Genomic DNA, 27,327 nt, shown 5'->3' with positions numbered 1-27,327 from the left:
TCTTTCGGGGTGAGTGATCTTGGTCACCGTCTTACTTGGTTAGCCCCGGTATATCTGGAGTTGGTATATGCAGTCTACCAAGCTATCCCTGTTGGGGGAAAGAGTTTCATGACACAAACATTACTGACCTCTTAGGTGTCAAGCATTGTGGGTATAAAAAGGTGATTAAGAAATCCCAAATTCTGGTAGGTCAGTGGACGTATTTGATAGTGTAAATGTATGACCTAACTAATGAATTAAGGTCATTAGATGAAAGGCAGATTATTTTTTGTGATGTTTTATTTTCGTCCTTCTCTGTCCCAACACCCCTTCTGTCATCTCATGCAGGAGCAGGGACCCCCTTTTCTGACATGCTCTGGAAATCCAGTGCAGCCTTGGTGCTGATTGTGGTCCCACACAGCCTGCTCTCGAGCTGGCCACTGGGTTTTCTAGATTGCCGGACCTCTCAGAAACCTGCATTTTAAAACAGCTGTATTCTCTATTATTTGTCAGTAAGGGTGGAAGGCTGGGGAAGGGGTATCCGTTTATTTCCCAGCCCTCCACCCCTCTTCCTGTTCAGATTCAATCAGGGTGCAGCACAGATGCTCCAGATACCCACTTAATAACACCAGGCACTCTCCAAACCTCATTTCCACTTGGAATTACCTTTATCCAGATGCACTCTGGGATAAACAAGCACTTTAAGGATGGTGTCTGCCTCAGTGTGGTAGCTGTTTTCAGTGAACCACCCCGATGAGGTTCACTGTGCTTGACTCAGACTACAGTAAGTCATACCTGGTTAACTTGCCCTGGAGTAGTTTGAAATTCATAGAAATTGGCAGAGGCTAAATGGTAGTTTCCTTTTTATTGTCTTAAGAGCTTACAGAGAAATTAATAGTGAATGATGGCAGCCGAGACTTAAACAGAAGGTGTTTTCAAGTGGCCTTGAGCATTTCAGAAGCTCTCATTTACACAGACACACTAATGGGCTATTTATAAGTTGTTCCTGTCTCTTTAAAACTAGTCCCCTAATGACCTCAGATAGACAGTGTTTCATTAGCCTAGCGGCTGTATATGTTTGGAAGTAGCAAAACCATATAATTTAAAAGAAATAATCTTTTCACTAATCTAGGTGGTCATCGCAGCTGCCCCACCTCTCTCTCACACACACACACACACACACACACACACACACACACACACACACACTCCTATCCCTGGATGTGAATTAATGACACTTTGTTTGCTCCTTGGCCTTTTATATCACAGAATCTTGGTAAATAAGTCATGTCCTGGAAGTATAGCTAATGAATTCTGGGACCTTCTGTGTCCAGAAAGCTGTTGAAGAGAACAGTCTATGGAGATGCCCATGAGGATGGCTGAAGATGTAGTGGGTAGTCATTGTGTTTTTAAAGAAAAACTCTCACCATTAAAAAGAATTTATATTTGCACAGAAACACTCAAAAAAGTGGCTTTGTCAGCTGTTTTGTGTGAATTGATTTTTAGGTTGATCTTTCCGTTGAAAATATTTAATTACTGGGTTTTTTTTCTTTCCTCGTCATGGTTCATGAGTTTACAGCCACCTCCCTCCTCTGACTAATTAAACTGAGCAGTTGTCTGTTGCTACAGCCTCTGCCAAACAGCTGTTATTGTTGCGTGGTAAAACAAAGCTAAAACAACACCAGGCACAAAAACGTGTTATATCATAACATACAAAATACACAGGTAACAGCCCGGCTGGCCTGTTGTCTGCCTTCCTGGGTGGGGGTTAATGTCTTACACCTATAAAGTCAGAGTTCCAGTGCTGACTATAAACGGAAATGCCGACAATGTGATGTGTACATTTCTTTTCTCTCCTTTTGGGGGTGGCTAGTCCTGTCACACCTTCTGCACTGGCCGAACTTCTCAACCTCCTGGACAGCAAAGCCATTTCTTCAGCAGCAGCTAAGCAGGTATGTCCACTCTTCCCAAAGCTTCTGACTGCTCTGCTATCACAGTAAAGGTTTTCCATGAAGCTTAAAATGCCATCCCTGAGTTTCCTAATTGAAATGTTCAAAGCCTGAAAGTGCTATTTTTGTACTGAAAGGTAGAAATGTTTTATTTAGCGAGCGAAATAAAGCCAGTGGGAGTTAGGCAGGTGGCTTGCTTCTCACCTTTGCTAACCAAAGGCAATAGTTACTGTTGGGCTTGGCCGGCCTATTTCCCAGACAGCTGTATGTAGAAGTCTGGGACCTGAAGGCCCTGGTGGCTTCCGACTGTGAACTTGGCCGTGCTCTGGAGGAGGCGGGGCAGCCTCCTGCACCAGCCACGCTGGCGCTCCCTCTGCAGCCTCGGCCGCTTCCTAGCCTGGTACCTGGGCTCATTTGTCTGGTTGTGTGGTCGCCCCTGAAAGTCAGTCTTTCAGCAAGAAGGGTGAGGTCAAATGGGCTTAGAGAAAATGTTCCGCATGTGCCCCATGTGTGAAAACTGAAAAATCGCATCAGCTCTGCCTCCGCTGACTGAGGCGGGTGCAAGATTCCTGGAATTCTGAACACTCAGCCACGTAAGCACCCAGCAAGGTAAAGAGCACCAAGGCAGCCACCTGATCTCAACTTCAGATGTCTGCAGCTGTCAATGCGTCAGCCACAAACTTAATGTTATTTTAATGGTCCCTATTGCATTTAATATTTATACACATCGACAGTCATGGCAGATTACAAAGTGAGGCTTTGGAAAGTGGCTGCTTCTGGCTAATGAGGAGGCGCCAGGAGCATCACCTGCACTGGTGCTGTCGAGCTGGAGGCGGGAGCCGCCGAGGGCTGTTCCCCGCCACCGAGGGCTGTTCCCCGTCACCGAGGGCTGTTCCCCATCACCGAGGGCTGTTCCCCGTCACCGAGGGCTGTTCCCCATCACCGAGGGCTGTTCCCCACCACCGAGGGCTGTTCCCCACCACCGAGGGCTGTTCCCCGTCACCGAGGGCTGTTCCCCACCACCGAGGGCTGTTCCCCGTCACCGAGGGCTGTTCCCCACCACCGAGGGCTGTTCCCCGTCACCGAGGGCTGTTCCCCGCCACCGAGGGCTGTTCCCCGCCACCGAGGGCTGTTCCCCGCCACCGAGGGCTGTTCCCCGCCACCGAGGGCTGTTCCCCGCCACCGAGGGCTGTTCCCCATCACCGAGGGCTGTTCCCCGCCACCGAGGGCTGTTCCCCATCACCGAGGGCTGTTCCCCGTCACCGAGGGCTGTTCCCCATCACCGAGGGCTGTTCCCCGCCACCGAGGGCTGTTCCCCATCACCGAGGGCTGTTCCCCGCCACCGAGGGCTGTTCCCCATCACTGAGGGCTGTTCCTTGCCACCGAGGGCTGTTCCCCATCACCGAGGGTTGTTCCCCATCACCGAGGGCTGTTCCCCGCCACCGAGGGCTGTTCCCCATCACCGAGGGCTGTTCCCCGCCACCGAGGGCTGTTCCCCGCCACCGAGGGCTGTTCCCCATCACCGAGGGCTGTTCCTCGCCACCAAGGGCTGTTCCCCATCACCGAGGGCTGTTCCCCGCCACCGAGGGCTGTTCCCCATCACCGAGGGCTGTTCCTCGCCACCGAGGGCTGTTCCCCATCACCGAGGGCTGTTCCCCGCCACCGAGGGCTGTTCCCCATCACCGAGGGCTGTTCCTCGCCACCGAGGGCTGTTCCCCATCACCGAGGGCTGTTCCCCATCACCGAGGGTTGTTCCCCGCCACCAAGGGAGGCTGTCAGCTCAGCGCGGCGCTCGCACAGTTAAGAAAGCAGTCTGGTGGCCTGGATGGCAGAGGAATACAAATGTTTAGGAAATGCTCAGCAGTAGCAGAAAGATTAGATGGCCTAAGGGCATAAAAAATATATATATGTATGTACATAAAAGAGCAGATGAATTGTAGCATTTAAAATGAGAAGGGGAAAATGTCTTCCCTTGTACTCATCTTGCCCCACCAAAAAAAGAAAGGAAAAACCCCAAGGTAGTGAAATGGACACTGCTGGAAGGGGCTGACAGCCGGGCTCGGGTAGAGATTCTAGACAGACTTCCAGCACATGTAAAGGGGCCGGGACGACTCCTGGCTTCCCGAGGGGGCACAGTGACAGGAGTCGGGCGGGAAAGGTGTGGACCATGTGCTGCACAAGGAAGTCTCCCTATTTACTGTCGCCGTGGTGGTGCTGCCTCTTTATATTTCTTCCTTGTTTTCTGAATTGCTGGTGGAAAAAAAATGGTATTTGTTTTTTTATAAAGAATCCATCCTTCTGCGGGCTTACATGCATGGAAAGATGCCTGGAATGGTATTCATCCAATATTAATGGTGGTTATTTCAAGGGGTAGAATATGCAAAGCTTTATAGTTTTCAGTATTACTTAAAGTTTTTGATTATACTTACAGCTTTGTAGCAGTTTGCACTCAGGGAGTGCAGTGCCTCTGGCTTTGTTCTTTTTTCTTAGGATTGCTTTGGCTGTTAGAGTCTTTTGTGGTACCATACAAATTTTAGGATGTTTTGTTCTATGTCTGTGAAAAATGCCATTGGGATTTTGATAGTAACTGCACTGAATCTGTAGATTCCTTTAGGTAATAAGGACATGTTAACAATGTTAATTCTTCCAGTTCATGAAAATGGAATATCTTTTCATTTCTTTGTTTTCTTCAGTTTTTTTCCAAAATTGTCCTATAGTTTTCAGTGTGTGTGTGTGTGTGTGTGTGTGTGTATAATCTTTCACCTCCTTTGTTTATTCCTAGGTATTTTATTCTTTTTGTTGCAACTGTAAAGGAATTGTTTTCTTCTTTACTCTGACAGTTTGTTGTTAGTATATAGAAACACAAGTTTTGCATATTGATTTTGTATCCTGCAACTGGACTGTTTATTATTTCTAATGGTTTTTTGGTGGAGTCTAAGGGTTTTTTACATATGAAATCATGTCATCCACAAATAGTGATAGTTTTATTTCTTCTTTCCCAGGCTGGATGGCTTTTTTCCCCTTGCCTAATTGCTCTGGCTAGGACTTGACTACCGTGTGAATAGAATTGGCAAGAGTGAGCATTATTATCCTGTCCCTGAGTCTAGAGGAAAAACTGTTATTCACCTTTGGGTGTGGTGTTAGCTCTAGGTTTGTCATGTGGCCTTTATTGTGTTGAGGTACTTTCATTCTAAACCCATTTTGAGAGTTAAATGGGTGTTATATCTTGTCAAATGCTTTTAATGCATCTATTGAGATTATCACAGGATATATATCCTTCACTCTGTTACTTCCGCTTGTCTCCTATGTGGCCTTCCTGAAAAAAAATCAAAAACCTTTGTAGACAGTGTTATAAGTCATGCATACAAATGATTTTGTCTTTTCCTCCCTTTTAGTGCTTCAGTTCTTTGCACATTTCACATGACCCTGCTTCTCTTAAAGGTTTGGATTAATGTTTGTTCCTTTCTAGAAAGATGGCCTTTCCCAGTAGTGCTGCCTCTGTCGAGAAGGGATGTTCCTCACTGTAACTGTCACAGCCCCCTGCCTGCTGTTGTCCTTTGAACAGGCCTTTCTTCCACACTCTGACCCTGGAAGTCCCCAGGTTGGGCGAGGGGCCTGCCTGCTTTCCTTCCATCCTTCCTCCCGGATACTTTAAAAATATGATAGTGTTAGCTCGAGAAACACTGGGGTAGTAGGCTATGTGAACGCGGCTCCCGGGCACTGAGGGTGAGCTCCTGTCCTCTGTCTCAGAGCCGGCTCAGTGATGTGATGGCGGTTCCCAGCTTGCACTGCCCGCACTCTCGGCGGGCATGTGTTAGCACAGGTGACCAGCACTGCACTGGGACTTTCTTGCTCTGTCTGTGTGTCTTGGGTGGGCAGCAGCGGGCCTGGGAGCCGCATGCGGCCAGAAACAGTTGTACTTAGATAGCACTTCCCAGGGTGATGACTAAACAGAGACCAAAGCTGAGCATTTGTGCTGCAGCATGAGGCTGGCAACCACAGAGTCTTGTAAGGTGGCCAGGGAAGGGCGCCCTGCGGGCTCTGACCTGGAGGCTGGGGCCCCTTCGGTGGCTCCAGGCGGGCCTGGTAGTGGCCCCAGGCCTGCCAGGGTGCCTGCTGTAAGGCCATGTTTGCTGAGCTTCCTGTCCCCTTCCCCGTAAAGGGCCACTGCGCAGACTCCTGATAAGTGAGCCCTTGCAGGTGACTTGCGCTGAGCCAGAGACCTGGAGTCTCCTGAGATCTCCACTCTCTCTTTTGAATGTTGGACATTTTCAACTCGCAGCTTTTTTAGGAAACAGTAGAGATGCACAGAATAAACATTGGTCAAGGTCTAAATGCCTACCAGGAGGGAGTAATTTAATCACGATAAATTACATGATGGATATTCATTTTTTATTACTATAAGAAAGCACTTCTCTAATAAGTGAAGCAAAAGCAGGTCACACATTGTATTACATTATGAGCACAACTGTTACAAAACACGAAAAAGAAGGGAAAAACTTCAAAATACTAACATTGGTTATCTTGAGGGAATGGGAGTACAGATGGTTTCTTTTTATCTTGTCTATATTTTCTTATTTTCTACAATGATCACGTATTAATAACATTAATAACATTTAAACATTAATAACATTTAAATTAGAAACGTTTTCAAGTTTTAAGTCTTAATGTAAGAAAAATGTACCCGCGCCCTGAGAAGCACGCGCATCACAGAGCATTCTGCCGTCCCATCCCTGTGCTGCTGGGACCCCGGGAAGTGTGAGGAGGGCAGAGAAAGGTCCTGCCCGTTTTTGAGCCCCTCCCTCTCTCTCCATGCCCTTACTCATTGTGAAACTGAATATTTGAAAAGTTGAATTGGAGGATGCATGTTCTGTATTCTCCTAAGAGGAGGGACAGGTTTTCCCGAAGCAGCCAAGGCTGCTGGGTGGCAGCCAGAGGAGAGCCCTGCAGGGAGAGGATGGGGACCTGCCAGCGGCGCCTCTCGGCCCACTCACCGGGGTCTTCTGACAGCTAAGCCAAGGCACACCGCCTGGCTGAGCCGTGAGGAATGTTTGTAGTTTGTTTCTGTCCAGGCTGAGGAAAACTCGGAGCTCTGCTGAGACGCTGAGCACTTTCCCCGTCATGTGCTTTGCTAGATGTGGTCATTTGTTTTTTCAGTTACAGTTCACTTTCAATATATTAGTTTCAGGTGTACAATGGTGAGCAGACATTTATCTATCTTGCAAAGTGATTGCCCCAGTAAGTCTAGTACTCATCTGACACCACACAAAGTTATTACAATAGTATTGACTGTATTCCCTATGTAAAGTATAGCTGTACATCCCTGTAACTGTTTTTATAACTGCCAATTGGTACTTCTTAATACCATCGTCTTTTCACCCAGCTCCCTACTCCCAATCTGACAGCCATCAGTTTGTGAGTTCATTTGTTTTGTATTTAGATTCCACATAAATGAAACCATATGGGCCCTGGCCGGTTGGCTCAGCAGTAGAGCGTCGGCCTGGCATGCGGAGGACCCGGGTTTGATTCCCGGCCAGGGCACATAGGAGAAGCGCCCATCTGCTTCTCCACCCCCCCCCCTTTCCTCTCTGTCTCTCTCTTTCCCTCCCGCAGCCAAGGCTCCATTGGAGCAAAGATGGCCCGGGCGCTGGGGATGGCTCCTTGGCCTCTGCCCCAGGCGCTAGAGTGGCTCTGGTCGCGGCAGAGCGACGCCCCAGAGGGGCAGAGCATCGCCCCCTGGTGGGCATGCCAGGTGGATCCCGGTCGGGCACATGCGGGAGTCTGTCTGACTGTCTCTCCCAGTTTTCAGCTTCAGAAAAATACAAAAAAAAAAAGAAACCATATGGTTTTGCCTTTGACTCATTTCACTTAGCAGAATACCCTCTAGGTATTCATGTTGTCACAAATGACAAGATTGCCTTCATTTTTGTGGCCACGTCATAGTCCGGTTCATGTACGTACCACATCTTCTTTAGCCAGTCATCTACTGGTCGGCACTTAGGCTGCCTCGCGCCCTGGCCTATGTAAACACGCTGCAGTCAGCGTAGGGGCGCACACATCCTGTTATGGACTTCTCTAGATCATCACCCAGAAGTGGAACCACTGGGTCACAGGGCAGTTCCATTTCCAGTATTCTGAGAAGCTTCCACAGTGGCTGCACCAGTTTACAATCACACCGCAGTGTAGGGGGGTTTCCCTCCTCCCTTCTCCAGCCACGTCCTGGGCAGCAGTTGCTGATTTACTGGTGATAGTCATTCCAACAGGTGCAAGGTGATCTCATTGTGGCTCTTACTTGCATTTCCCTGATGACTCCTGACACTGAGCATTTCCTTCATGTGTGTGTTGCCACCTGCTTGTCCACCTGAATGCTCAGTCGGGTCATTCTTCAACTGGGTTGTTTGGTTTGGGGTGCTGAGTGGTACGAGTTCCTCGTCTGTCTTGTATGTTAACTCCTCACTGGGTCTATCACTGGTGAATGTCTTTTCTCATTCAGTAGGTTGTCCCCTTGTTCTGCTGATGGTTTCCTTCTGCACAAAACTTTAGTTTGATGTAGTCCCATTTGTTTATTTCTTTTCTTTTGTTTCCCTTGCCTGAGAATTGACTATTTCCCTTGAGGAACTCCATGGTCTTAGGTCCTGCACCCAAGTCCCCTGTCCATTCCGAGTTCGTTCCTGTATACAAAGCAAGAGAGGGGTTCAGCCTCTCTCCCCTGCATGTATTTATCTGTCCTGCATTCTCAACATCGTGCACACAAGAGACAGCCTTCACCCCACTGTGCACCTCTGCCTCCCTATCATAGGTCAGCTGACCATAGAGATGCGGGCTTACCTCTGGGCTTTCTACTCTGCCCCATTGATCCATACCCCAGTCCCCACGCAGACTCCCCACCTCTGCCCCCACGCCGGCTCCCCACCTCTGCCCCCACGCCGGGCTCCCCACCTCTGCCCCCACGCCGGCTCCCCACCTCTGTCCCCACGCCGGCTCCCCACCTCCGCCCCCACGCCGGCTCCCCACCTCCGTCCCCACGCCGGCTCCCCACCTCTGTCCCCACGGGGGGCTCCCCACCTCCGTCCCCACGCCGGCTCCCCACCTCCGCCCCCACGCCGGCTCCCCACCTCCGCCCTCACGGGGGGCTCCCCACCTCCGCCCCCACGCCGGCTCCCCATCTCCGTCCCCACGGGGGGCTCCCCACCTCCGCCCTCACGCCGGCTCCCCACCTCCGTCCCCACGCCGGCTCCCCACCTCCGTCCCCACGGGGGGCTCCCCACCTCCGCCCCCACGCCGGCTCCCCACCTCCGTCCCCACGGGGGGCTCCCCACCTCCGTCCCCACGCCGGCTCCCCACCTCTGTCCCCACGGGGGGCTCCCCACCTCCGCCCCCACGCCGGCTCCCCACCTCCGCCCTCACAGGGGGCTCCCCACCTCCGCCCCCACGCCGGCTCCCCACCTCCGCCCCCACGCCGGCTCCCCACCTCCGCCCTCACGGGGGGCTCCCCACCTCTGTCCCCATGGCTCCCCACCTCTGCCCCCACGCCGGCTCCCCACCTCTGCCCTCACGGGGGGCTCCCCACCTCTGCCCCCACGCCGGCTCCCCACCTCTGCCCTCACGCCGGCTCCCCACCTCTGTCCCCATGGCTCCCCACCTCTGCCCCTACGCCGGCTCCCCACCTCCGCCCTCACGCCGGCTCCCCACCTCCGCCCCCACGCCGGCTCACCACCTCCGCCCTCACGGGGGGCTCCCCACCTCCGCCCTCACGGGGGGCTCCCCACCTCCGCCCCCACGCCGGCTCCCCACCTCTGCCCTCACGCCGGCTCCCCACCTCTGTCCCCATGGCTCCCCACCTCTGCCCTCACGCCGGCTCCCCACCTCTGTCCCCATGGCTCCCCACCTCTGCCCCCACGCCGGCTCCCCACCTCTGCCCCCACGCCGGCTCCCCACCTCTGCCCCCACGCCGGCTCCCCACCTCTGCCCCCACGCCGGCTCCACATTGCCCGGACCACCATAGCCCAGTAGTACAGCCTAAAGACAGGTAGTGTGATCCCTCCAATTTTGTTCTTTCTCAAAATTGCTTTGGTTATTTGGGGACTGTTGTGCAGGAGTTGACCCTGTGGAGTGGAAGTTGCTTAGCAGGGTCTGGTACAGCCACATTTGTCCTTCATATGTCACTTGTGGACCTGGCTGGGTGGTGTTCTGGTGTTGTCTGAAGCCGGCCACGAGGTGTGTTGGTTCTGGAGCCACCTCAGGCACGGGGTACAGGCCAAGGTCAGCAACTGCTTCTGCCAGGCTTGGGGCTACAGAGTAATCTGTGGTTAGTTGCCACTTGTACTGGGGCTTGAGACCCTTTGGTGGATGCCACAGTGTGAGCTGACGCTAGCCATCACTTGTGTTGGGCTGTGGCTGCTTAGTTGAGGCTACATTCCAAGCCACGGCTTATACTGGGCTTGGGGCCACCTAATGAAGTTAAAATACAAGTTGAGATTGGTTGTCATTTGTGCCAGGCTTGGGGCCACTGGGCAAGAGGGAGAGAGCACGCCAAGGCTGGCTGCTGCCTGTCTGGGGTTTGTGGACCTCTGAGAGATTTCAGGAGAGCCCACAGCACGAGCTGAGGAAGGCTGCTGTGGGGAGGAGCCGCTGGAAGTGGCTCAGGCCGGGCAACCGTGTTGAGTGCGGAGGGGTCTCAAGGGCTCACCCAGGCCGGGCGAGCAGCCAGGCTGACGGTTGATGGAGAGCTAAGGTTTGGCGCCTGCCTCTGTTAGGCTGTCTGGATGGGAGAGCCTCAGGAAAGGAGCAGTGGCTTCTGCCAGCACTCTGTCTCTGAAGGGAGCTGGGCCACCCCTGTCCCTCTGCTCTGAAGCCAGTCAGTTCAGTTCCTGTGTGTTTCTGGTGCCTTTTGAGCTGCTGCCACTGTGCTGGAGCCCAGAGCGATGAGTCTGTGAGGGCGTGCGGCCATGCTCGGGCCCCTCAAGAGGGGCGCCTCCGTCCCCCCCGCCCCGCCTGTCCGTGCAGTCCCTGCTGGGTTTTCACAGCCACGTGGTGTGGGGATGTCTCTTCCCGGCACTGATGCCCTGGGCTGGACCCCTCACTCTTCAGGGGCCCTCCACAGCCGAGACAACCTTCCCAATTCTTGTCTCCACCCCTTCTACCGTGCTCAAGTGGTGGCTTCTTTTCAGGAATGCCGTCCAGCTTGTCTCCAGGTGGTTCTCAGTGGTGGGTGTTCTGTAACTCTGTTGTTATTTTGGTGTGGTCATGGGAAGAGGCGAGCTCGGCTTTCCCCCCTCTGCCACCTTGACCAGACATCCTCTGTGCTAATCACTGAGCAGCTGTTTCTCTCCGGGAGCTGGAGGAATGGCCTGGGGGTGTTCTCACTCTGTGCTGACTGCAGGCTGGCACAGGGAGGAGCCACGGGACACTAACGGATTCCGGCCCCTTCCGGCTTTCACTAGAACCATAAGAGGAATGAGCCAAGTACCCTAGGAAATGCCTTTTTTGAAAATAATTTTTTCCCAACTTTAGTAAGTTTGGGATTTTGTTGTTATTTTCTAAGTAGAAAAGTGCAAACACATTAACTGCTGATCATGCTAGCCAGACTGGGGCCAGCTCCGCCTGTCGGGGATAAATGCAATAGGCCAGGTCCCTGTGGATTATGAGTTAATGTTTTCAGTTACTTTCCATTTTGTATCTTCATTATGGGGCCACTTTCCGGCTCCCCTGAAATGATGTTTCCAAGCAGGCTGGGTTCCTGGATCCTGTCTGAGCACAGGGTTGCCTGCTGCAGCCTGTGAGCCCTATCCTTTACCACAATGTCTGTCTCAGTGAGACAGAGCTGTGCCGGGCCCTCTGATTCCTGGAAGCAGGAGCCTGACTAATCACCTCTGGCCTCCCACAGCCCCGGCCATGTGGTTTGAGTCAGCCAGTGGGGAGTCCCTGTCCAGAGGTGCGGCCTAATGCTCTGTGCAGTGGGGCTCCAGGTGTGCGTGCACGCCCCAGTGCTCCCAGAGAACCAGGTCACCCTGGGGCCAGGCCCACATGGCTGGAGGGGCACTGATCTGCCCGCTGATCCCTTCTTCTCTGTTCCCCCCTACCCCCCACGGCAGGTGTTTGAGGAGCTGTGGCGGACTGAGGGGAAGAGCCCCACGCAGATTGTGGCGGAAAAGCGGCTGGAGCTGCTGCAGGACCGGGCGGCGCTGGAACAGCTGTGCCGGGCCACGCTGGAGGAGAACCCGCAAGTGGTAACTGTGCCTGCGCGCTACAGAGGGTCTGTGTCCACCAGCGAGGGGCCGCCCCCTGGCCCGCGGGCCCCTGTGCCAGCTCGGCAGTGCCTCCTAATAATGGCTGACCCAGTTTCATCAGTAATTCCCTGAGTATTTTTGTCAGTTTTTTAGCTAAGGTCAAGAGCTGAAATTAGGTGAATATTAGAAAAAAATACAACTTTTCCCAAGGAAAAAGAAAATCCACCTCTGCAGTTGAACCCCGTGGGGGTGCAGTTTGAGGGGCTGTTCTCACTCCCTAGGTCCACGTCCCGACCTCCTCAGGCTGCCCTCCAGCGGCCGGCGTTCAGAGGGCCCAGCCAGCTCTACTGGGGAGGGCCTCTCATGACAAACCAGCAGGCAGGCTGCAGGCGCAGGAGGTAGGGAAGCCCTTCAGCTTCATGCTTTTAAGAAGCAGAAAGGACAATTATGTATAAATAATGCAGAAAGTCCTTACCAGAAGCATAGCTGAAAACCAAGTTACATGTTCTAAACACAGAACGAAATAGAAAAGCTACAATGATTACCATCCCTCCCTCCCCAAGTCTAATCATATTGTCTAGGACAGGGGTCGGGAACCTTTTTGGCTGAGAGAGCCATGAATGCCACATATTTTAAAATGTAATTCCGTGAGAGCCATACAATGACCCGTGTATGTTAAGCATTATCCAATAAAAATTTGGTGTTGTCCCAGAGGACAGCTGTGATTGGCTCCAGCCACCCGCAACCATGCACATGAGCGGTAGGAAATGAATGGATTGTAATACCTGAGAATGTTTTATATTTTTAACGTTATTTTATTAAAGATTTGTCTGCGAGCCAGATGCAGCCATCAAAAGAGCCACATCTGGCTCGCAAGCCATAGGTTCCCAACCCCTGGGTAGAGATATTTTTCAGTGGGGGGAGGGGGAATTGCTAGCACCTCTTTCGAACTAACACCCCTACCCCACCCATTAGCTTGCCGGGGACATGGGCTGCTCTGGAAAGTGACAGGGAGAGACACACTTTTAGTGTCAGGCCCGTTCACACTGAGTGTAGGTACTCACAGATGCTGTTGCCGACGGAGATGCTGCAGGCTAGGAGGCCAGGCAGGTGCCTCCCGCGTTTGTGGTCCCCACCGCAGGGCATGCCACCCCATGCAAATGCTCTGGGAGAGCTGCCCACTATGGACTTGTGTTCTCACACACGGGAGTCAGGGAGAAGGAAAGCCACACATCCATTCCAGTGCCCGCTGAACGGCGTGGTAGGCGCAGAGGGGCCGCACCTGGGCTACCGGGCGCTCGCTCTGGCTCCCCCCCCCGGGGGGGGGGCTCGAGCTGTAGGAGCCCCTCGGGCACAGCACAGTCCTGGGCCATTTTAATCAGAGGGCAAAGTGGCAGCACCTCCTCTGACCGGAGCCTAGAAACCGCCTCAGAAGTTCACCCCTCCCCTCAACCCTCTTCATTTCACATCTAACACTACAAGAAAAAAACAATTTAAATTTCAGTAAAACTAAACCTTAATTTAGGACTTTTAGGAATGAATATCTGTATTTTCTCCTCTAAGACAATTTCTGTCTTGTAAGGTAATGGATATGAAGAAGGGAAACCCCAGAGCTGTAAATAAACTGATCGGGTTGGTTCGAAAAGCGACACTCAGCCGAGCAGACCCGACTGTGATAAAGGAGATTCTGGAGAAGGAGCTGTCGTCATGAGGTATTCTGGGTCCTGTGCCTGAGGGAGCCGGAGCCTTGAAACCTGACGTGCTGGCGTCCTCCACCCTGGGCCAGGCCAGCGCCCATGGCCACGCCTGACCCTGTGCCGTGGGCCAGCCCCACAGACTGCAGCCTCCCCCACTGGTGTCACTGATGTCAGAGCAGCTCCGTCTCAGCTGCACAGTGTGAACAGATAGTGCTTGATAAATCTGAACTACGTGCAACGTGCTGTTCCAGATACTGTTACCTCCCTGGGAAAAGCCCATTCTGTGGTTCCTTCAGCAAGCGTGCGGGTGCATCCAGACGGCAGCTCTGTGCTGGGTGCTGCGGGCTAGCAGAGAGCCAGAGCCTGGATGCAGTACTGTAGACCCGAAAATAGATTGATGAAGACAACAGAATAAATCCATCGACGTGGTAAACACACATTTGTCTGGAGAGTTCTCGGGAGGGCAAGAAGGCGGCGATTAGTCTCGGATCAGGTACCGGTATTGTTCACCCATCTACTCTGGTATTGTTCACCCATCCACTGAGCAACAGTGGTGCCCGTTCAACTCCCTAGGGACCCCGGAAGGCAGAGCTCAGAGTAAATGATTTTTTTGTTTTGGTAAAATAGACAACAGAAGTTTTCAAATAAATTTAATGAATAAAATATATACTGAAATATCACATAAAAAATTAACTTACACTTCAAAGATTGTGCAGTTGACAATTTCCCCCCACCCTCAGGCCAAAAAAGAGATAAAAAGAAAAATAAGCTGTAACATTAAATTGATTTGTTTTGCCTGGAAAGAATAAGATTATAAACTAGCAATCAAAATCTTGACCTTTAACAGTAATTGTGGTGCAGTTAACAGGATCTCTGGGAGGCTGGCTTGCCTTCGCCACTGTTTTTTCTTTTCCTATCACACCGGGATGCCCCTTTGTTCAGTTTATGCCTGTGTTACCTCTGACGACGCTTAAAGACCAGTTTTGCACATGGTGCTATTTAAAAGCGCATGTCAAACTGTGACGTAAATGCAAGAACACAATTTTTGGACACACTGATTTTTACACTGGATTCTTTGGCCCACTAAGAAAAAGGTAGGCATTTCCACCCTGACCGGTGCTCTGGGGGCTGCAGGAGAGAGGAGGACCTTCCCTGCCTCCAGGGGCCGCAGGAGGAGGACCTTCCCATCACCTGGTGCTCTAGGGGCAAAGGGGAAGAGGACGTTCCCCACCACCAGGGGCTTTGGGGGCCACAGGGTAGAGGAGGACCTTCCCCGCCACCGGCTCAGCACTTGACAGTTGCAGACTCTTGTGCAGGACTCCCTAAGGAGGACTGAGACGTGCCCCTTACACAACACTGACAACTACTGGGCCTCAAAGTAAAATATTTTCATTAACCCTCTTTCTGAGACAGAAAGGCAGAGTCCCTGCCTCTCCTCACCCCACAGGTCTCTGGATTACAAACGGGCAAAGGCACTGTGAGGCTGGAATCTGGTGAGGTCGACATCGTACGAAGGTCTGGGTCCTTAGTCATCAGACTGCAGAAAACTCTGGAGGCTCTTTTCCAGCCCATTTTAAATCAAGGGCTCTCTTTAATGGGGGGTGGGGGCAGCCAGGGGGAGACGGTTACTAGAACTGTTATGTCAGATGGAGCCCGTAGTGTGGCCTGACCATTTCCGAGAAATGTGGCAGCATTGTCACTCGATCTTCCCACGCTCACTGTCATCCGGCTCTGACGGCCTTGAAATCCCATTGCTGACATCCTGCAGATCAGCCTGTTCTGTAGTTATAACTGCTCATAAGAGAAAAGAAGTGAAACCTGGATACTTGGAACCTGTATCAAAAGGTATGTTCACATGACACCCTTAAGAAATCCACATAGTATGTCTCCACTCGTCAATGGGCCTCAGTGAAGTACAATTTTAAATACTTTTTGCATGAGTATGAATTTAGTCTGGTTCTTTGTTTGCTATTCAGGGGCAAATCTCATTAAAATGTATTGAGTTGGTGCCATAGGTGAAGCCATTGCCGTCTGTCTTTGGATCCCCCACACCTGTAAGCTGGGAGGGGATGTGCTAGAAAACTGGCTGTCCCCCAGGTCGGCCTGCACCAGCTCGGCCTGGCTGGAGCCAAACCGTGGGCTGTTGTTTGAGGAGGTTGCTTGGCTGGCTGGCTGGTGATGGCGGGAGGGTGGTGACGTCAGCCTCGGAGCTCAGTGTGCTCCCTGGCACAGAATAACAAGTAAAAGCTCACCTCCTCCTGGAGCTGAGTCAGTTGATTAATTCAATATATAGCTTATGGCCGTGGCCCACAATTTATATTGTATTTCACATTCCTATGGAATAGAGCTGCATCATTTCAAGGATTCTCCAGTGACCATTTGGGGAAGACCCATTGTACCCATCCGGAAGGCCATGGGTTTGCCCGTCAGCAGAGGCAGTGGGAAGGGGCTGCCCCGCTCCTTCAGCAGCGTGCAGACAAACATTTTCAAGGTTCTCTGAGGGGAGAGCTGACCCCGGAGAGTGAGACAGGAAGCATCGGACTGAAACCCTCCTCACTGCCTCCCTGAGTCCGACAGCCTCGCCAGGTCAGTGACATGGGGTGGGTCTCGCACAGGCCCGTCCCGTGGAAGCGAGCTGACATGCTCAGAAGCGCAGACCCCTGCAGCCTTGGCTCTGCAGAAATCCTAACCCGGCCTGAGCACCCACGGCTCTGGTCAGGCTCTGCAGTGACACAGGAACTGAGTCCCCCCCAAAGGTGCCTGAAACGCACAGCGAACTCCTGCTGACAGGACGTACTAGCTGCCTTGCTGCTTGTGTGGGGGACAGTGCGGGAGATTTACTCACAGGAACAAAATTCACAGCAACCCAACTGGATAGGAAGGGTCCGTCCTCCCTAAGGTCATTCCTCACTGCAGGGTCCCCATGCAGAGGACTGGGGACAGCAGGCCCTCCCTACCATGTCCCTGCTCCCCTACAGGGCTCACCAAAGAGTGTTCACAAGGCCTCGTTTGTCCAGTGAATGCGCCGCCTGGATACTCTGTCCTCCAAAACAGGTAGTGGCCTAATACATGCTTGGACCTAGAGGGGACTTCCTGAGGCAGAGTCATCCTGAAAACAACTCATCTTCCAAGAGTTCTTTCTTTAAAAAGCATCAGGTTTACAATAGCCATTCAAACAGAAAAAAAAAAGCTCCATTTTCTTTAAATATTCCCTCGATGTGATTGAAGGATGGAGTATATACTGGCCTGACAGTGCTGTTTTAAGTTGTCGTTTGATGGAGAGTTAGTGTGGCGTGATTCACAGACTGGTGGCTGCGGCACGCAGGGGCCCGGGAGTGTCATCTCAGTGGCTGAGAGCCGGTGGCCTCCGCTGCCTGCTGCTCCGGGAGGGGCGGTCACTGCGAAGCTGGCTGGGGTTTGCAGCGAGCGCAGACTATGCGGGCCTGGGCCAATGGCTTCAAGTGGCACGTGCGATAATAGCTGTCCTACAGTGAGCTGCTTCACAAAAATAGTAAGCGTGGCGGCCATTTTAGTAACTACCGGGCTGGTAATTAGCAATTAAATTGGACTGCCCTTAAATAAGAACTGGAGGGGATGCTGTGCGTATTTAACGTCACGCCAGTGACATGTCCCACCCCTGCTGGGGCAGCCCTTTGAACGCATGGACCCAGACACAGAATGAATGCAACCTTAAACCTCTAAGCAGATCTGGAAATCCACCCACAGGACCCCGACAACCAAGCTGATTCAGATTCGTTCAAAACAGCTTTTACCCCTGTGCACCATGGGCTACCCACACTGAACAGGCCACAGAATACGCACACACCCTGCTTCTAGACTCTGTTCCCCATAGGATGCTCTCCTGGCAGCTACATCTGACCAAAATGAAAGCCACTTGCTAAGGAAAGGGTGCTCCTGAGGACCCTTAACTGAATGCATCCTCCCTACAGGTAACCAAGACATCGGTTCAAAGCCCAGAACATCAAAGTAGTTTCCAAAATGAGTGAGCAAAAGTAGGTTTATAGTTGTGAGTACACAAGTTTTTTTTCTTGTATTATTATTTATCAATCATTGTATAGTTTGTATTACAACTGCAAACCTACTTTGGCCCACCTCTGTAATACTAAGAAAAATGGGGACAATGTCATAATTCCTTAAATACCGGAAAGAGGAAGTATCCACTGATAAAGAAAATTTCACCTCTAATCAGCTATCCAGCATCCTCATTTCATGGCTGAGAAACTGTAAATTATACCCCACCATTAGAAATAGTATTTTAAGCTAAACTCAACCTAAAATATCTTTGTTTAAAAATTTAAGAACATTTCCTTGGCCATTTCCAAAAATCAGTTCTAAATATTCTAGTGCTCACATACTTTGAACCACCCACATCATTCCGTCTTAACCTCAGACCCTGAATTATGAATTGAGGTTAATGTTGTGATGTTCCCGGAACTCTTGGCTCGTCTTCACTGCCCAGGACCAGCAGGCTAGACACTGACGCCAGCCCCAGGCTGCACCGAACGCCCTCTGCCCACGATGGCTTCCACTAGCACGGCACTTGACATACGAGCCTGTCCATATGGAAACATGTCTAGACTCTTGGGCCACATTTTGAAGCATGCCAAGTATCTTTAAATTTTTCCCCTATACTCATTACAGAAAAGAGGTTTCTAAGGGCCTCACCTACTATATGACTAGAATATTCTACTTCATTGCCAGGATTTTTTCCCCACCTGCTGTATTGTCCTATCTACCTAGACCAACATTCCTTCCTCCAGACCCCTCACACTTTGCCCTTCCCCTCTGTATAGCCTCCGAGGCCTGCGGGTTCTCTCCTGGCTCGTCCACACCATTCCCTGAACCACCCTCACCCAACCCACCTGGTTGTCTCCACCCAACCCAACGGGTTGGCCAGATTTCTGTAATGTATCTCTGGGTCAGTTTTCCGAATTCATGCAGAAAAATCCTGGACACAGACCTCTGGAGGAGAGCTGCAGTGGATTCAGAAACCTGAACCAGTTTCCAATTTCAAACAGAGAGGGTGAGCAGCCTGAGTTTGCTACCAGCACCCCACACTGGAAGTAATTTTCATACCTCTCACTGCAGACACCGGCCATCTCTGTCCCCTGTAAAGTAAATCTACTTCAGTACCTATTAAAAAAAATACATGGAGGCACAGACTCAACCTCCTTCCCAAAGGGCACCTTTCACAAAGGAGTCTCTGGTGTTCTATAATGAAGCAGTATGGACTCACGAGGAACAGTCGACACCATCACCAGATAACGGAGAACAGTGCAAATCAAACTAAAAGCTTAAAGAATCCCGTTTCCAGACGTGACTTTAGCATTCTATAGACCTGGTGAGTTGAAACTGGAAGATAAACACTTGTGCAAAACAGAGGGAGAGGATGAGAACTTACAGCTTAAATTCCTCTGTCTGTGCCTTTCTCTTTCCCTCCCTTAAGCCACCTTCTTTTCCAGTGGAGACATGCTGATTGTGCAAATGCAAGCAGGCGCCAGGAACCCCAGAACGGTCCAGTCTGCGGGCCTCCTGTGTCTGACTACCGCACCCCAGCTGGGCAACCCACTTTTCAAGACACAACTTTGAAGTCAGAAGTGTACAGTGAATTGGTATCTTTGGTTTCTTGCTCAGCCTCGGAAACACTGCGAGGGTGGCTCCCAAGAGGCACCGTCCCAGCCGGATCTCATGGGGCCTCGTTCACGGGCTGGTGCATTCTCTAGTGCAAAGCTGCTTCGAGGTCCCTGAAACACAGAAGGGCAGCCTCTGCTCTGCGGGGTCCCAGGTATAAGCGTTTCCTCACTTCCTTCCTGTGCTTGGGGCTGACTAAACCCAAACCAGTGCTCCTGAGACGACCATCAGACCTGTGGCTGCCCCCACCCCAGGTTCAACAGTGACCCACAGAGAGAGCTGGGGCTTCCAACTGCCCTCCAAACAGGGAGGCTCCTCCATATAGGTGCTTCTTGCCGGCCCCAAGTAGATGGGAGTAGAATTGAATATTCATAAGGACCAGGTGTGTAGGGCCTCACTTTTAGCCCACAGTTATTTTGTGTTCCCCCTCTTGGTGGTGGTGTGAGGAGACTGGCTGGAAGGATAATGATGCCTTGGGCGCAGGCTGAGCAGCAGCAGGAGGCACTGATACATCACACTGGGGCCGCCTAATAAACCCCATTACTCAGAAGACGGTGTTGCTGTGTGGAGTGAGTCACCGGCAGGCACTTGGCTTTGCAGGGCTCCCTGCGACCTGCTGGCATTTACATCCTGATTCCCAAGTGGCTGCACAGTTCCTGGTTCACTGCAGCGTACAACATGTTAAGAAAAGCAAACAAAATGTAAAATAATAACCAACGATCTTACAGGCTGCATTTAGTTTACCTTTATCCTTTTCCCTCACTCACACACCCCCAACACAACAAAAAAAACCTACTATGAAATACCTTCACAAGTCTGTTTTTCATAAAACACTGAAAAATAATGATGGCCATCTTCTTATATAAGCATATGATAGCATGCTTTCTTCTGAACAACCAAACGCCTAAAATCCAAAGAAACAGTTTGCATAGGCATATTGCATTTTGTGCAAATCTTACTAAGATAAGGCTACTTCCAGGGTTGAGGTCATGATACACCGAACACAGCCACCTGTCTCTCCAGCAACAAGAGGACGTCTCTGCACTCCAACTTCTCTCCAACCACATCTGACTTCCCAGGCAGATGGCGGACACCAATGGCTTTGCCTGCACCCTAAGGCAATGCATGCTGGGTAGAAAACGAGTCTTGGATGTGAAATTGCAGAGGGATACATGAGGCATGATCACGTGATGGGAGGCAAGGGAGACTCCACTTTTGTTCTTCCCTTTTATAAAACGGAAGCCAGAACGCAGAAGGCAATGGGAACAGATGTGCTTTCTTCACGTGCCATTGAACAGCTGACCTTCTGACATGGGGTACTTCTAGAAATCACTGAATCCCCCAGTGGTGTGATTGACGCTGCAAGATGCATTGACTCAAAGGAACAGGAGAAGAACCAAAAAACTTGAGTAGGAAATACGGAGCAAAGAAAACCCACCAAGGGACCGACCAGCTTATGAGACTTACATTCTATATCGTGCAGGGTGGAGAGACTCGGACAGGGGTGGGGGGGTGTACAGACAACTCCCCTCCCACAAATCAAGTATTGTCAGGAAATATCAAAGTAGAAATTTTTGTAAGCAGCTTTGCATTTAACATTCAGTCAAGACACTAAAACCTTAAAAAACAAGAATGTCTACTTAAAAAAACAAAACAAAAGCTAACAGTAGGAGTCCTCAAAGTCCCCCAGGATCTTGTAGCAGAGGATGGAGTGTTCCTGGGCCAAGGCGGCCAGCTCCTTCAAGAACTCCGGGAAGAGGGCCGCGGCCAGCATGGTGTTCCGCACCGGCAGGGGCAGGCTGGGGGGCACCGCGGCCACCCTGGCTCTGTTTGTCAGGAAGGGCTGAAGCACTCTTGGGGGGCCATCCAAAAGGCCCTTGCCAGTTCCTGTCCTGGAAGCATCCTGCGCGGGATCTGAAACCAGAAAGACAGTCAGGGTGACCTCACGGCCTTTTCCGTCTGCCCTCTTAAGTGCATTTGAGGGGAAGGAAGTGGGTGGAGATGCTGTGGGCTCAGGCCCTGTAACAGGCTGACATCTGAGGACACAGCCCAAGCACACACTTGGGTCTCCTCCGTGACGTATTTGCCCAGAAGATAACCTCCAGCATCGCGCAGGTGATACAAGACATATCCTAAATCCTGGAGAAGGAACTTGGTGCAGCAGCTATAGCAAGAATTTAGGTGAATCAAGAACCCTCCAGGGACAGACATTCTCTGCAGCTCCTGCTCTGGCCTCTAGGGCTCCATGGTGACTCCCCCGACCCTTTCTGGCCAGGACCTCCAGCCTTTGGTGGAGAACAGAATGGAATAAGCTGTGTAAAGGTTAGAAATGATGGAGAGGAAGCTGGGTGCTGGAAGACCGGACAAGGCACTTCCCGCAGTGGAGGCACTGAGGGGCAGCGCATGGCCTGGCAGACTCCATGCAAGGAAGGTTGCAGGGGTTTCGGTCTCAGCTTCAGTAACACAGGTCTGCCCAAACTTGAACACATTCAAGTGATTTGCATTTGCATATAAAAGCAATTTCACTAATTAAAATGGTTTCCATTTCCTGGACTATTTCATTCTTGAACATCTCCAGATTTTATATATTTATAGGAACTATATATTTATGCTTTCTTCTGCCCCCCACTCCAAACAGTCTTATTACTCCTTATACATCATTATATTTAAGCTCTATATTATTTTAGCTGCTTTTCAGACTTCAGTCCCATAACTTAACACTCTTCTCAGAGTGTTGCTTTACCACAGTACTAAAAATTCTTGACATTTATAGTACTTTCCATATCTCACTACTATAGTCTTTAGTGTTAAGGGGAAAAAAAAGAACCTTCACTTTACTGCTTTAAATATCCTTTTAGAATAAAGCTTATCACAGCTCGAGCCATAAAGATCAGGAGAAGTTGAGAATCTTGCTGCTGCCTCTCAGCAGAAGCAACATGTCTGACATCAGAGGGGAACCAAAGTGTTGACATCAGCGAGGTACACTCGCCAATCACGGGACCCACCCCTCGGCACCCCCACCTTAGCCCTCCAGCACCGCATTTCTCCAAAGTGTCAAGCTCACAAAGGAGGCTGTCCGGGAAACCAGCGGAGAATGGGACACCTGGGCACTGGTCCCAGACCACTGTGTCCCCTGGCCCCGTTCACACTGGTTCCCCCACTGGAGTTCCTTCCCCCACGTCTCTCTGCCCACCCAGAGCCTACAGAGGTGGTGAGCACAGACCACGCTTAGGCTGAGTAACATCGGGCAAGCTGCTTTACCTCTGTGTTATAATGTCCTGTTGTGGACAGCTCACAGTGGGTCAGTAAGTGTAACGTCCGCAGGGAACTCCTGATCAGTGTCAGCCATATGTCATCATCAATTCGGCCACCACTGACATCACAAAGCACTTCCTGTTTCCCGCCCCTAGGAAGAACTCCCTGTTGAGCCTTCCACCCCATTTTATTTGCAGTGAACACCTGCACTGCTGTTTCTGTTCTTCCCCCTCTACCAGACTTTGAGACTTCTGAGGGCTGAGCCCCTGTGTGATGGGTCCACACAGTGCACTTCCTTAGTCATAGAAGCTAGTAAACATCTGCTGAATGAATGAGAGACCAAACTGACCAATGTCACATCTTCCCTACACCTGGTCTCCCTGGAACTGGTTTATATTCCTTATCTCCATCTTTCTCATTCAAATTCACTCCTCTTTTTTCCCCAGAAACAGTGTGTGTGGCTCATTTATCTAGCTTGATCCATATATTTAGAAAGTTTCATTGCTAAGGCTCATTTACCCAGCTTGAATTTAAGACTCCAAACTGTCCCCACTAAAGAAGGCAGAGGGCTCCCCATGGGTGCCAAGGACAGGACTGGCAGGGCAGTGCTCACAGAGGTGCTGTCCTGTCCGTGCGGGACTGGCCTGTCGGTGTGTCACAGAGCCCCACCGAGTTCTCCACTCAAAAGCAGAGATGGTCCCACCCCGGCAACTAGCTTATCACATAATGTCCCTCCCTCCCTCCCTCCCTCTCAGAACTTAGAGACCAGGGAAAGGACTCTGAAGATAAGCAGATACAACCTCTGTGGTTTACACAGTGTGTGAGGGGGAAATGAAAAGCCGAGCACATGGATGAGCCTCAGAGACGAGGTGAGGAGGTGAGAGCTGGCACAGGGGGTCCCCTGGCTCTGAGCGGAGGTCACACGAACCCTGCTTCTGTTTGAAGCATCAGAGAGGGAGTTGCCGGGGGCCAGGGGGATGCAGGGCCTGAGCTACACCCCTCGTGAAGGGCTCAAGCATGCACAAGCCTGGAGCAAAGGGGCAGGGAGGACGGGAAGGACAAATCAACGTCAGAGTCGGGAGTGGTTTTTGGAAACGGTGCCCTGGGTCCGGGAGGCTACAACAGAGCATTGTCAGGACTGATACTGGAAAGATGTCAGGAGTTAGCAGAGAAACCACTATGCCTCCTCTCCCTGCCAGCAGTGTGAGCACAGCACGCAGACACGGGGAGCCCCTGTATCTGGCCTTTCACCAGGATTCTTAATTACAAAGCGTTCTTCGTCCCAGTGAGCCCGGGCTCCTGGGCCCCACTTGGTGCTCAGAGCAGCTCCGCATGAGGGGCAGGGACCTTCCTCACTCTGGAAGTCTGCAGTTCTTTTAGGTTCAGTTTAGTTCAGTTTTATTTTACTTTTCTAACCTGAAAGAGGTTAAGAAGTTAATGTGGAAAATCTCCATGAAAGTCAAGTTTTATATCCCCAGAGAAGTCCTACAAGTCCAAGTCCCCTGAGTGTCACAGCCCTTAAAAAGCAGCAGCCGCAGCTGACTAATTTGACAACCTTATGTGCTGGGAACAAGCTCCCCTGGGCACCCATCTGGCAGCCGCGGCCACCAGACAGTCTGAAGCGGGAACAAAGCACAGGGGTGAGTGACCCCACCCTCCCCCGGGGGGACGCGGGCCTGCTGCCAAGGAGAGCAGCGAACTCGGTCAGCGTGTGTGCCCTCGGCCTGTGAGCTGGGCAGGACAGCCTCGGGCACCTGGGCTTCCTGGTCCCACCTGGCTGCCCGGGGCCCCTAACTTCGACTTCCTTACATGACAGTGAGGTGAACAGTACCTTTCTTGCCTGCTTCACAGTGCTGGGTAAAAATAAACCTTGGCCATCTGGGAAAGCACCTGACAAACTGTGAAACACGAGTGCAAGGAAAGGAGCCCAAAGCCCCCTCCGTCCAGTAGACTGCCAAAGTGACCGTAATTCCGTGCGCTCTTCCTGAGAGGTGGGGGGGGGGGGGGCTTGCTCCCTTCTTGAACCAGGGTTGGCCCAGGGACCTGCTTTGGCCAACAGAATGCAGAATTCCGGGGCCTCACAAGATTGTGTATGTTCCTGCCCTCACTCTGTGACCCTGTGGCCGGGACGTTGACAAGCAGGTTGGATGATGAGAGACACTGGCCGCCATCGTCCCCATCTCCCCAGCCAGCAGCCACCAATACGACTAAGAACATCCCAGACATCCAGCCACCTGCTGACGCAGCACGTCTGCCAACATCAGCCGAGCCTGGCCCAGGTCAGAGCACCCAGCTGACCACAGATTCCTGAGTTCTCATACATGGCTTTCTATGTTTTAAAATTGATTTTAGAGAGAGAGGAAGGGGGTGGAGGAGAGAGACATCAACTTGTTGCTCCACCCACCCACGTGTTCGTTGGTTGACTCCCCAGTCAGAACTGGGGAACAAACCCACAACCGTGGCATAACAGGATGACCCCCTAACCAACTACTCTACCTGGCCAGGCTTAAACGGCTTTCCATTAAGCCGCCGTCTGCACAGTGGTCAGTTATGCACAGAAGCTGGCTAACTGACACACCTTTTCTCCCAGGGTGAGGACAGCAACATGCTCCCTGTTCAGGAGGAACACGATTAAGAGACCAGCTGTCCCGGTGGCCAGCGGAGGCTGCGTGGGGCTGCAGCCCGCCTTCCCACCGAGAGGCGGGGCTCCCTTCCCTCTGTTTCCGGCCGGCCCACTCTCCTCCAGAACCAAAGCCTGAAGCCTGGCCCTCCCCTCCCTAGCGGCACAAGGCCCCCTTTTCTTCCAAAATCTGCCTTGCAATGCACTAAGGGCCTTCACACCCAGAGTTCTGCAGCCAGAGAGGACTTCAGAGATGGAAAACAAATTCTTCATTTAAGAGTCAAGAAACCTGAGGCCAGGTGAGGTCAAGTGACCGACTAGAGAGCTACACAGAGGCATGGTCAAGCCTTCGGAGTTCTGCGATCTCTCCAGCTTCCTTTAAAAGTTAAAAAGCTGCCCTGAGTTACATTTCTGCTGCTCAGAGCTGGTTTCTGACCACGTGCCTTTAGCCCAGGACTGGGAGCCCCACTCACCACAGCTCACCTGCCGCAGAGACGCCTGACGTGTCCTGAGATAAGCAAAAGCCGGTGCAATGTGGCACATTTCCTGGTTGGCACTCCCCAAGGCCAAGGTCATAGCTCGGGGACAACTGGCCACCCCGCAGGGCCCTCCTCGGCCCTCCTGCTGAGCACCCACCCAGCACCGGTGGCCCATCCCGCCAGGCCCCGGCCTAACGCCTCCTGCGCTGATGAAAAGTTACTCTCGGGAATTTCAAGTTGAGTGTAAACTTTACGTCTCTCAGTCTGAGCGATAGTTTTTAACTTCTAGAGCCCTAAAATACATTTATTTTGGGCCCAAGAGACCCTGAAAACGTAAGGAAGAGAACAAATGCTCCTCAGGGCAGGGCTGGCGGAGCACGACTCGGTGCACAGAAGCTCCTCCTGGCCCAGGGCGCCCAGTTATTCATTCTAGCCTGGCAGCCACACACAGCGCTGCTTCCCTAAGCCACTCTCAGGGGAACAAATGCCCACTAGACCCTCCAAGCCGAGAACAGGCCAGGTGTGGGCAGGGCAGACCTTTCTTTGGGCTTAAGGACACTAACAGAAAGCGCCCCGCTGTTGGGTAATAAAGAAACTTGACTTGGATGCTCTTAGAGCCCAGGAGCCCCTGAAGCAACTCTGGGCTCAGATCAGGAGACAGGCAAATGGGGGAGCAGGCGAAGGGGAGACACGGGGGAGAAACTGGGCTTACCTTTGGTTAGTGACTCAGGCGTCACGTCAGACATGTCCACTCGGAAGAGCAGGTACTGCTGGGCTTGTATGAGGAGTCCTGGGAAGTCCCTCTCCACAGAAGCAAACTGTTCAATCTTGTTTTTCACAGATGCTAGGACCTGTCAAGAGACAACATTAACGATGTTAAAATGCTACAAACGGAATGCCACGCTCAGTTACCCATGTATCTTTCAGGGACAGCCCTCCGTGCAGCAACTGTTACACTGGGCATTGGCTCGTTTTTAAATGCCCGGGTGTTTTGGTGGGGCACCCTCAAAACATCAAATTAAATGAAGCTTTGCAGTTTGTCTAGGATCATCAACACACAATGAGCAAAACAGGATGAGAAAGGAGAGCAAATGAATTAGAACCGAGGAATTTAAAATAATAATAATAATAATAATAATAATAATAGGAAGGAGAGGAGGAGCCCTGCTCGTTAGCACCCATCAAATCAACAGGTGTGGAGGTGGGCACGGCGGACGTACCTGATAGAGAGAACGGACGCTGGGCTGGAAAACCATGTTGGTGTTGAGCAGAAAGGAACGCAGGAGTGGCTGGGGGTAGCTGGCTAGCTGGGTAATGATCCCAATAAGCAGCAAATTCACATGCAGAGAGTTCTCCAGCATGTTCTCCAGCTTGGACAGGACCACGCTGATGAATGGACCTGCGGGAGGAACACAAGGCTTCATTCAGGGCCGGCCGGGCACAGCGGCGTGTCCTTCCCCGACAGCC

The 27,327-nt window shown here is 51.8% G+C and overlaps 2 protein-coding genes across 5 annotated transcripts in view; one reads left to right on the top strand and one right to left on the bottom strand.

Annotated features, from left to right (window-relative positions):
• Positions 1–14,289, top strand: part of GATB (glutamyl-tRNA amidotransferase subunit B) — a 68,832-nt gene extending 54,543 nt beyond the window's left edge. The window contains exons 11-14 of one of the 2 annotated variants that reach the window (XM_066386520.1): positions 1,853–1,931; positions 12,023–12,157; positions 13,740–13,869; positions 14,106–14,289. In XM_066386520.1, the coding sequence (XP_066242617.1) occupies positions 1,853–1,931; positions 12,023–12,157; positions 13,740–13,868 (343 nt within the window). In that variant the 3' untranslated portion in view covers position 13,869; positions 14,106–14,289. Of the gene's footprint in view, positions 1–1,852; positions 1,932–12,022; positions 12,158–13,739 lie in introns of both variants that reach the window. The other variant, XM_066386513.1, reaches the window with a different exon arrangement.
• Positions 14,290–14,487: 198 nt separating this feature from the next.
• The window catches only part of FHIP1A (FHF complex subunit HOOK interacting protein 1A), a 254,514-nt gene continuing 241,674 nt past the window's right edge, over positions 14,488–27,327 (bottom strand). For all 3 annotated transcript variants that reach the window (XM_066386484.1, XM_066386504.1, XM_066386494.1), the window contains exons 11-13: positions 27,081–27,259; positions 26,573–26,711; positions 14,488–21,420 (exon numbers count right to left, since the gene is read on the bottom strand). In XM_066386484.1, the coding sequence (XP_066242581.1) occupies positions 21,167–21,420; positions 26,573–26,711; positions 27,081–27,259 (572 nt within the window). In that variant the 3' untranslated portion in view covers positions 14,488–21,166. The remainder of the gene's footprint in view (positions 21,421–26,572; positions 26,712–27,080; positions 27,260–27,327) is intronic.

This window comes from Saccopteryx leptura, chromosome 1, assembly GCF_036850995.1.
Source record: "Saccopteryx leptura isolate mSacLep1 chromosome 1, mSacLep1_pri_phased_curated, whole genome shotgun sequence".
NCBI classification, from domain to species: Eukaryota; Metazoa; Chordata; class Mammalia; order Chiroptera; family Emballonuridae; genus Saccopteryx; species Saccopteryx leptura.
The sequence above is the reverse complement of the archived record's forward strand: the minus strand, read 5'-3'. Positions and strand labels throughout refer to the sequence as shown.